The sequence below is a fragment of the Barbatula barbatula genome (assembly GCF_947034865.1).
Source record: "Barbatula barbatula genome assembly, chromosome: 6".
In the NCBI taxonomy this organism is placed as follows: Eukaryota; Metazoa; Chordata; class Actinopteri; order Cypriniformes; family Nemacheilidae; genus Barbatula; species Barbatula barbatula.
The window spans coordinates 16306667-16318731 of NC_136765.1; the positions used below are offsets into that span (position 1 = coordinate 16306667).

Genomic DNA, 12065 nt, shown 5'->3' on the forward strand with positions numbered 1-12065 from the left:
AAGAGTTTCACATTGGAAAGCAGTCATTTTAGCATCTGTTCAGCTACTTGTGTTTTTACTTAATTGTGCTTGGTTTACTAAAGTATGCTCATGGTACACAGCCTTTAGTTCATTAAAATCTTGTGTTTTTACATTGTGTTAAAAAAACTACATTGCATTCTTATGTTTAAGATATGCTTTGATTAAGAACTCATTAAATCATGCTCTCAGCAAAACATTTTGTCTGTTGTTTTCTAAGTAGACACACGGTAATATCAAAAAGTAAAAAGAGGAATTAGATTTATAAATTTAGTAGGCATTTATATCCCAAAATTTTATCAGCGACCCTTGATCTTATTGTTTCTCTTTCTATAGAGCTACATACTTAAACGCAATAAAGGCAACAGCATAATTACCAAAATTCCCCTATGTAAAGTCTCTGTAGGAAACTGGTAATGCAAGCGCTCACTGATGCCATCTTAACTGACCATATGATCTCAACCCATTCAGACTGTTCACGAAACTAACAGAAAAATGAACACGGTGCTGCTGAAAATGGCAAGAGGTGCTCATTGAAATACAGCAATTTACTCTCCTTTTCACATGCTAATTCTTTGCAAAGGGCAGAGATGATGAGGGAAGTGTTTAAGAATAATGATGGAGAACATTTGCCCTCTTTGGACCGCAACCAATCTGACGCCCTTCTGCTATTTTCATCACATGTACATTGTCTTAAAATGTCATCTAGAGCACATTACCGGTGGAGGGTAATTTGCTTTACAAAGAAACTTGTCACATGGACACGTTGAGTAACAACAGAGAGAAATGAGGTTCACCTGTGAAGAGTGGATATTTTCATCAGAGCACTGCAATATGATAGAAATCTAGACAGATATAGTTATGTGGGTGGCACTGTACTTTACAGTATGTTTACCTATAGAGAACGTAGAAAGTACTGGGTAGTTTAACTACATGGTATAAGTTTAGGTTTAGGGGTGGGTTCAGAGATAGTACCTAGTAGTTATTAGCCAGTTATTATATTTACTGTAATAAGTACACAGTATGTACATGGAAAACAGGACTGTAAAATAAAGTGCTATCGTTATGTGTTATATAAACAAAACATAACAATACACCGCAGCTTTTGAAAAATAATTTTAAGAAATAAACATTTAGTCATTCAAATTATGCATATATTATTATGTCAGGAACCAGTGTAATTTTCGTCAAGTAATACAAAATCTATTATAACATTTCTGTTCATTTAAATAAAATAAAATATTGACCTAAAATATTGAGATTATTTTAAAACTTTAAAAAAAGTTTGAAATGTTGCCTTGGTATTAATAAAAATTAAACCTAAAATCGCAATAAAAATTCAAATAAAAAGCATATGAAAATTGAACTAAAATGAACAAGAGAATTAAAAATACTCCAAAAGCCAATTAAAAACATTAAAAACATACAAACAAATAATATTTAAATAAAACTAAAATTTCTGCCTGAAACATTTGATTTCAGTCAGTTCGATATGTTTAGAAATGTTTACATTACACATTGTTCAAAAGCAGCGACAAAAAGTCTAAGAAAGACAATTGTGTCAAAGTGAGGTAGCCATAGCCCAAGGCAACCGTGATGGGGAAAGGCCGCAAAATCTACTCCACTGATAACAACATAAAGACCTTTTTCACAACTTTTATATCCGATTGATTTTGATCCGTCCTTCAAAGTCTTTCCAAAAGCTCTTTATCTAGGCAAGCGATTAGCGCTAATTTTAGCAAATTACTTTGAGACCGCTGTGATCTTCAAGCCAAGCAGATATGAAAATCAATAGAGGTCAGCAAGACTCTAGCTGGATTAGCAAAGCATCAGTGAAAAATTGTTCAGAAATGTTTTATCTTGGTTGTATAATCAAAAACTGTTTTTACCGTATACTCTCTAACTGGAACGCTCATTAAATAGCACTACACACTATGACCATAAGACCCAATGTGTATATACCAGCTTCAGTTTCAGATAACACATCTCCCATTCATCTACTGCATGGCTAGGCAGTTCATCTTAATTCACTGGAGTTACATGAAGGTACATGATGCACATTCATATTTTATAATCAAGGGCCATTTACTTTGATCTCACAGAAAACCCAATTACTACTTCAAAGGAAACAACAATAGAATGGCATGAAAACCTATGTGTAGAAATAATTTATGAGGTGCATCACAAACACTAATCTGAAAACACACTATTAAAATTACAAGACATGCTGATACATGCACACATCCTGCTTTCATTACAGAGAGAATATTCTCCAAAGACAAGAGATGAGGACCAGGGGCAGGCTGCAGAAGATTACAGTAGCTAGAATCATACTATTTAAGACATTAAGAAATAAATGGGAAGCCTTATGCTTTTAATAAGCTAAGAAACATGTGTTTTACAGGCCAATTCTAATATAGATAAGCATATTTAAAGATGCAGGAGTTTTAATACAAAGGTAATTTGGGTGCAAACAACAGTCATAATTGTATCAGTCTCTTTGTTAAAGATTAATGATGCCATTCATTGAACATCTGGTACTTCAAAACACTTATCGAACCCAACAACTAAAAATGGTGTGTGTGTGTGTGTGTGAGAGAGAGAGAGAGAGAGAGAGAGAGAGAGAGAGAGAGAGATGGACAGAGATAAAGAGAAAAAAAGACAATAAATTAATTACTACATATAAATATAATACTGTGCGATTGTAATCACACGTTTTAATAACTGTGATGTCCTAAGATTACGGACCGGATCTTTCCAATTTCAAATCCAAAATATACTGTACAGGTTACACTAAGATGCTAAGAAATGTATGATTGTTAGGCATTGTCTCATATTGTATAAGCATTCATTCGAATTTCATTCAAAGGACTACTTCAAATGTCTTCAGCCTTTGCTTATACTTGAAAATTTGTTTACAAATACCATTTTGTTGGCTTGATTAGTTTTCTTTATAATGCTCTTGAGATTTCACCCAATTACAGAGACTGAATGGATTCATGCATAAAAATCTACCACTGAGACTTCCGACGGATGCATTCAGCTGCACTAGATTCCAGCGCATATTAAAAAGGTTTAGGGCCGGCTCACAGTCAAACAAAAATCAAATCACATAAACTCTTTGTTTTAAATCATTTTTCAATGGTCCCCCTGATTTTCATTGGATGGACAAACATATAGTCCCGCACCCACACATGCCACTGGTTGAACTTTGTGCTTTGTGGAGCTTTGTGGAACATTTGCATTCAAAACTTCAATTGCTGACTTGCAATTGTTTCTGCAGTGCAAATATATGAGAAAGTATTTGATTCAGGTTGATTCGGCACACTTGAGGCGTTAGCTCTGAGGAAATGTTCTTCATGTGTTAACATGGCCGTAAGTCAGTCAACCAGCTTGTGAAATGTGAATTAAGAGGAGCATCTTTACACAAGTCACGAAAACTCTGACAGTAACCTGGGGCACATTGATTTCAAATGCACTGACTTGACCAGAGGACAGGTCTCAAGAATCAAATGACTATCCCAGCTAAATACAAACAAACCACAGTTCACAATATCTCTACCTTTGGATATTTTTTTCACCAGTTTCCTATGACCAGACTTGTACATCATGACTGAACAGGTACTTTGCAAGAAGAGTGAAACGTTCTGTGAAACTCAATTGAAACTCATATGGGGCGGTGAACCACAAAATGAAGCTTGCCCACATTGCTTGTAGTAATGTGCACTACTTTATACTCATTAACACCCGTTAACACTTATTAACACTCATTCCTACAAAATAAGAAAAACACAACGGGTCGGCGCACACAGTTGAAATTTACGCTCTTACATCTGCCCTGCAGGTTCACTGATGCGTTTCTCCAACACTCACTTATTTCCATAAATATTTAATAACTACAAACAATTCCTTCAAAATACCGCACAAAGTCAGGAAGTACAGTTGAGAACAAACCAACCTATTCTAAAAAAAGGAAAGATCATTCCAAATCAATAAAGCACCCCAGGAAGCTAAACTGCTTCGAATGAATAACCAACAAAATCAAGAAATACAATAAATCCAAACTTTCAAGTAACATTCATTTCCTTAAAAATAAAACTCAGCTTTGAACTACTTTAGTTCATGCCACTGCCAAAGGGGATTTCTTTGCACGAGCCTAAGCAAGAAATGCTTCCATTATGGTGCTTTTCGTCCAAAGAGGCCTTCGCTGAAGCATTAACAATTTCAAGTCCAAGGTCTTGCTGAGGTTCTACCCACACAGTGGTTTGATCAAGACATGCGGTGCGCGGTTCGTGCCTAGTTCAGTGCTTTACTTGTCAACAAGCATGTTCACCTGAAACAGGTCTTACATCAGTACATGACATTTAAATACATAATTAGATGTGGGGAAATGTTTCTACGAATTGCTTCAGCGCTTGACCGGCTTCTTTCAATGTTTCTATCTCATTGCTTCTTGTTCTCACAGTGAGACCAACATCTTACACAAAGTTGGAATTTATCCAGAACACTAAAAACTGTCAAAGCATTGATATGCAGTTGCTAAGGTTTATGCAGTTGCTAAGGAGTGCTTTTAAGCACTAGGGTGCTAGGATGTTCTGGATAGTCACTTGGACTATGCTAAGTGGATGCTAGGGTGCCTTGAATCGATGCTAGGTACTTGCTTATGAGACCAAAAGAGCCCATCTCTAAGCGTCTATGCTATTCTGGATTATAAATATGGCTTGGTTCCCAGCTTCTGTGTAAGTCTATAGATATTTTCCACCTTTTTGCACTTGTTAAAACTGTAGTCAAGAAAAAGCAATAACACACTTCAAAAAAGCTGCATGATTTTAGGGTACCATTCAGGTAAATCCAATAGTGAATATTATCATTAAATACTTATTATGAGCGCTTTGAGGACTATGAGCGCTTTTCCACCATCGCGTCGAACCGTTCGAAGCATGGTTTGAACGGTCACAGTTATGTTTCAACATGAGCCTGGTCGACACGGCACGATTACAAACTGTTCTCAGCTTGGAATTTTCATCATGTTAAACCGTGATGAATCGTGCTAATAGAATGCGTACAGAGACGTTATAGTTCATTCTCTTGTGTTACCAAGGCAGCGTGTAGCACATTTTACATTCTAAAGATTTCCGTTACCAGCACAGGGGTGGAAAAGGAAACAATTTGGCGTGGATCTGCATGGAGAGGAACGATTAAGCAACAAGAACGATTCAGCGCGAAGGTGGAAAAGCGCTCTTCGACTTCAGTGTGACTACAAACAGTAGTTTTCTGTCAATCAATGCCCATTCAGAACAATAAAAAAATATGCAAGAATTAGTCCGTGAAGCTATGGGATGTTTCCAAAATAAATAGTATTAGTCAATTATGGACCAATATTTGTGTCCAGTATAAAAACTTGAATATTGTGCAATAGGTTGTCATTGGCATCAGCATTATACAGTATACAGTAAGTCATCATTTTAGAGTATGATTACAATATAAATTGGTATAAAATATTATTATATCCACTCAATGATATGTAGGTATACAGGGATTTGGCACCTATTACTAGATACCATTAGTAGTGTTTTAGTGTCCAAAGTGCTAATTGACTATTTAGCTGTTGTTCTCTTGGGGAGACAGAGTTCTTGTGAGTGATTGCCTTTGTTTTTATGCATCTGCAGTGCCACTTTATGAGTCACTAATTTTGCCTACTTGCTTTCAGGAGTTTAACTCATAGTGGTTCTCAGGAGAGGGCTGGCTGGCTTTACATCGATTCTTTATTCCCTCCAGATATACTTTCAGAATAAAACAAATAACATATACACACACACACACACACACACACACACATACACAAACACACACACAAAGGATATACAATTCACAAATAAAACTTTTTTATCTCAAATGTCTCTCAAACGAGTGCATGGAGATCTGAATTCTTCCGAATCTGAAGTCTTCTGATACTTACCAACACTATGCTACACTATCTACATTCACGTCATAGCTCTGTAATCTTACTGTACAGTTTCACTTGTGCCTACTCTTATTTCTTCAAAGAAACATTGGAGACAAAGCTAATAGAATAGAAAGCCTTTATTGTCATATTTTCTTTATTGTCATATTTTCTACATACAACGAAACGGTTTCAACCCCAGGTATTTAAGTCGCTTTGGATGAAAGCATCTGCAAAATGTTCATGTAAATGGTGTTAGAAAGATAAACATGTTAAAAGCCACAGAAAATAAATAAGACAGTAGACAAGTTTATACAACAAGCGATTGAGTCATGATATTCACATTTAGCAATCTCAGTAAAGTGACCAATGATAGTCATTTACATTGGCCTTCATCCTGATATGAAAACAGATCTATACCCAAGATCAATAAATAACCTATGGGTACGCTTACTTTCTATTAGTCTTTCCCTGTTAGAACAGCATTGTTCTTGGCCACTACACTGCGCTCTGCATGAGAAATGATGATTTCATTCAAAACAGCGGTAGGTTGCACTAAAGCATTACATGGTTAGTCATCCATGTGTAATGTGAAAAAAGTCTGATCCTGCAGATAGCAGAAAGCCCACCATGTAAACGCATAAGAAGTATTTTTAAAAGAACAAAATCATACTTTACGGTGCTGGGTGAGCTGTGTAAGCCTATTGCCTCTCCACACGAGCATATCTGTCATGCTTGAGAACTTGAATGGAAAACCCTCTGAAGCTTTTCAAAATCGGCAGCAGGATAGCAAAGCATAAAAACAGACATCAGACGATACGGTGAGATTTGAAGATGGACAAGAAGTTGGTTGGAGGCTAGCGAGTGGTTTAAAATGTCTACGTATGCATATTAGTAGTACTTCAGTTATGCACTAGTTTTCGATTGGGTTTGTTGCCATAATCTTTATTGGTTTATGAAACAGGGCATACTGTGCTACACTGAACAGTAGTGAGGTCTTGATAAATCACTCAAAGAAACACATAGAGACTTTCTTGACAGTAATGCTTTACAACTGTAATGTATCTTGTTTACCCCAAACTCGACTGGTGATGTCTGCCTTGGAACTCTAGAGCAGTGGTTCCCACCGTTCAGCTACATCTCAATACTAATCACGTTTAAGACCTCCACCGTCCGACCCCACCGAGGGACTGCACGAAATGAAAAATATCTCGAGTATTTTACAGTACAACTCTGTTTCCTAGATCCATTAAATGGCAGCTTGTAAAAGGTGTGAATTATTTAGAGCAGAAGCCAGGGGAACTGAGAATGGCCCTGTCACTGTGGTCAGTACAATCCCGAGGAAACTGTCACAGGCAATTGTCTGGCTCTGTTTAACAGTGAGTCATAATTGATATAGAATGCAACTTTCATCTGCCCTCGCCGACTCAAATGTATTTCCAGTTAGCGAGGTCTAGCATTAAAAAGCATTGTACTGTCAATAGCATGACCACAGAGTATCCAAAAGGTCCAACCTTCACAGTACAACTGAAAACAGCCGTACGTATTAAATAATCACTAACTCGATTTATCAAAAACTAAGGGAATGTCTAACCTAATGTACTGTGAAACTAAAGCATTCTGTTGTGGCCAGATAAAACAGCATGCTTTTCGTAATCTAAAGGATAGCTACAAAAAATCTTTAAATATTAGAAGCGTGAATTAATACTGTAGACTAGACAGTAGATTCATTTAGCCAGTGTCACAGTATAAGCCGACTACAGTCCATGTAGATGTGAGCGCAACAAAGCCTGGAATAAACGGAGAGGCTGCATATGAAATATATAACAGCCAACCATTGCAGATGGTAAAAAAATTAAAAATAATATCACCATCAACACAACTTATATCATAAAAGGATGACATTATATCTAACAGTGCAACCTCAGTTGTACTGCATTACATGAACTAAAAGCTTATCGACCTTTTAGATGTCTCTGTATTGGAGGCCTCTTTTTCATTCCAGCCTAAGTGGCCTATTGGGATGCTGTAATATAGTGCATTAGTCTATCTCTCTGCAATATAACTATAAAATATTTATCCATATGGTCAATAAGATTACAAATCAACCCACTACAGCCTTCCATGTCACTATCTTTATCAAGGCTGATTGAAATGCATTTCTGATCGATCAGAAAAGAGCGCCGGTATTTAAAATAAAGCATCTCTGTTTACCAATACGTAGCTATGGCTGACTTCATATTTCCATCAATTGATCATCACAGCAGGAAAAGAAAGCTAACCTGAAACTTTACACTTCCGGTTTTAGTTTTAACATGTTTTGATTAGGCAATGCGTCAAGGAGAAATAAAAAAAAAAAAGTTATCATGGGAACACCTAGGGCCATTACTGATCATAGCTGAGTGGCGTGTCATATGAGCTAAGCATATTTCAAATTTGCGAAAAAGGAGAAAATCAGGTTGATGCTCACTGACAGTCAAAGGCAGTCAATGAATATTTGTTACAACATTGAATTTAAGATGCAACATACTTTTATAGAATTTGAGGAGATGCAACCAACTACAACAAGCGATACAGTGTCTATCACCTTGACGTATAGAAATATAAATGTACTACTGTATGTACATTGTCAGAGATTGACTTACATTTAGTCATTTAGCAGACGCTCTTATCCAAAGCGACTTACACAGAGTTCGGGGAGCAATAATGACTTGAATGATTGACAATGAAAAAATAATACTCTGCATTAAGTGTGGGGGTCGAAGGGGTACAGAGTTTGTTCAGGCCTGTCCCAGAGTACATCATGGTTTTACTGTGCAGTTAACTAAGGGGGCATGTACCAGCATCCTGCTCATAGCAATGAAGTACAACCCACAACACTCCCACATGTACACAGGTCATTACACTGGAATCAAAGCAATGCAACGTCTGTTTGTTCAGACGCCACTCATGAATAGGATGCCAGCCAACACACAGTGAAACATGCGCATAATCACACCACTTGACCACTGAATGTCAACTGCTGTAAATATCACAGACCCCAGATGAACACAAAAATCTGAAACGATGACAAAACTCACTGCCACCATATACACACAACACTACATTATATCTATGCATTGTCAAATTAAAATCTTTACCTTTTGGAAACATCATTATGAATTTGGGAAAATGGTAGATCGGTGGTAAAAGAATGCAGTGGTTCTTGCTGACTTCCTGTCTACAATATATATGGGTATTTTCATTCTTTAAGGATAAAAAACCAATGGACCGCCTCTGTACTTGGTCCATCGGTTTGCAACCAACCTGTAGCTCAACTGTAGTTAAACTGCATGCACCGATTCATGCCTTTATTTTCTTTGTGCTAATCCAAAAAGCCTATCATTAAGTAACAGCAAATCTGCCCTTGTAATCCAAGTGACGTCAGATAAAACAGGTGTCTTAGCCAATGCTATACAGATATAGCCTTAATTCTATTATGAGCAACCCTTTGTAATATTCTGCAGCCGACATCTATTTCCATGGAGGCATCTACAGAATAAATGGTTGACATGAGCAGCTTAACCTACATACAATTCTGTCAAAGAGAATTTGGCCAACTCATATCATTTCTTGCAATGTCTTGCAAACACTAAATCAAAAAAATTGCTTTTTTCAGGCTGCTTCTCGCATCAACCACTATTTCACTTAATAAAATTGAGTGCTACTGGCAGCAAAGTACTGTAGGCTAGGAATGAGGTAAATCTGAATGGGCAAATCGTCTTTAAACATGTGAATAAAACTTGTAAGTACAAATGACATTGACAGTATTGGGCCGAGTTATTGCTATAGGGGTGTTTACCATAGTTTACCATAAATTTAGAAAAATGAATGGTTGTATAGTAAAAACATTTTTGACGAATATGGTGGCATTTAGATTTCCATAGTTTTAATACAAATGTCACGGTTAAACAATGTTTACTGTATTGTGAAAATTTGATTATGATTTTGTGGTTTTATAACAAATACTATAGGTAAACTATTGTTGCTGTAAAAAAACAAATACTGTAGGTAAACTATTGTTACCGTAGTAAGCATACGGTTTATTTACGCAAGGAATAACTGACCAATGAACGTATCATAACGATTTTGATATCGCAAAATAGCTGCCAGTTATTCACGACAATACATTTAATTCAACATGCACGCGCAGTTAGAAGGCACAAGACTTAGTTGATGCTTTAAACGAGGGCCATAAAAAACACTATACACGCATAAGGCAGGATGTGACCACCGACTAGATGCCCACTGTGCACCTGTAACGCAGGAACTGTCACTTGACGTGCGAGCTACACACGGGCCTGCATGGCAATGGACATAATTCAGAATGTAAATCCACATCCCACCATATATCTCGTGCATTTTCACAAGGTCACGGTGGCGGTGTAAAGACAAGTACACGTAGTATGACTTACCGTATACTCCCTGGCACAAGACCCCTTGAAATAGTACGGCCAATAACCACAGGAGAGCAAAGATAATATCCATCTTTACGTTAATCTGAACATATCCAGCTCCGGTTCCTCAGGCGGCCAACACTTGAAGACAGTACGCGCGCTGTAATCTCCCACCTTGCGTGACTGTGACAAATATCATCAAGAAACAACTGAAGAAACGTCGGATTGAGATGTATCGATAGTCATTTCTTGCCGGCTTTTGTCATCGAATTGGTCCACACCAAACCCTTACTGTCGGTTTCCTCCTCACACCCCTGCCGGCATTAAGCACCGACTGGCGAAAGTAAATGACAGCGCCATGGGAAACACACGCACTATTAATCGGAGTGTGGAAACGCGCGCTGGCATCCACCTCTTCGACGTTCCCTAAAGATAAGACTGCGGACTTCAAAGCGAAAAATAACCACCGAATGGCGAGACAGCCGCTCTCGTCCCTTCATGAACACAAGATGCCGGTGAGGCAGAAAGGCACGCCGAAAAGGATACTCCTTGATGCTGGAGGAGGCGGATGCGAGGCGCTCGTATGTGAATCTTCCTCCTGGCGCCGTGAGGGATGAAAAGATGAACCCGTTATTTCAGAAGTGTTTCATAACAGCCGTACTTGTCGGAAGTCTCTAGCCCCGGCTAAAAAACGATGACACGCGCAGATACGTCAAGACGCCTATCGTCAGGAAAAGGCGTAATTTAGACTGTATGAAATGTGAAGGGTGGTCAGGCATGATGCGCCATACGTACTGCGCTGGAACGCTGGAGCCCAGCTGGCTGACTACGTCAAAGAGAGCGCGTGAGTGAGCGAGCGAGCGGGCGCGCTCCGGTCTCATTTGTATGAGGAGCACTCGCGCGCAGAGAACGTTCGCAGCAGAGCAACGTGAACTTCATTATAAATTAAAAGGCCGCTAGTCTAAACGGTATACGTGCTTTCGGGTGTTCGTTCGTATGTTTGTAGTTTTCTCTCGTTTGAGATCATTCATTGTGGCGCGCACCCTCTCATTTTCATCCTTTCATAGCCGAGTTTAAAATGATCACATGTTGGGATGCAATTGTTTTTGGTATTCTACCTGAATGTTAATACATGGGTTTATTCGTTCCAAAGAGCGCACTGTAGCATTAAATGGCGTTGAATTTATCTTCCATTTTGGAATAACAGGTTTCATTACACGAACAGCTTTCACTTAAGTATGTACTTTGCTAACGTTATTTAGTGCACTTGCTGTATTTGGAAGGGATGGCCTCGCCGAAGGGCGCAAAGCGGTTCCCAATAACTTCTGTTCATACATCACCTCGAATGAACCTGTGAGTTTTACTTGCCAGACTACATGCCTAGACCGCCATAACTTAAAAATACATTTGTTTCAATAGTATTTATATCTGGAGAGTACATTTTTAATTTGCACTTAGGCTATAGGCCTACATGAGGCGACACACAAATAATTGCGCTCAGCATACGAGTTGTAGATTCCCTGTTTTTTGACGATGGTGCTTCTCGCAACTTAAAAGATGGTGTGCAGACAATTTTGTACTGTTCATATAGTGCCATCTTCTGGAACAAAATAAAATAATTATGAAAACTAATGACAATTTTAGAAGACCATAAGCCTTAGACCATA

The 12065-nt window shown here is 38.1% G+C and overlaps 1 protein-coding gene across 1 annotated transcript in view; it reads right to left on the reverse strand.

The window, feature by feature from the left end:
* Window positions 1-11248, reverse strand: part of mdga2a (MAM domain containing glycosylphosphatidylinositol anchor 2a) — a 132169-nt gene extending 120921 nt beyond the window's left edge. The window contains exon 1 of the mRNA XM_079459242.1: window positions 10417-11248. Within this exon, the coding sequence (XP_079315368.1) occupies window positions 10417-10489 (73 nt within the window). The 5' untranslated portion in view covers window positions 10490-11248. The remainder of the gene's footprint in view (window positions 1-10416) is intronic.
* Window positions 11249-12065: the final 817 nt, after the last annotated feature.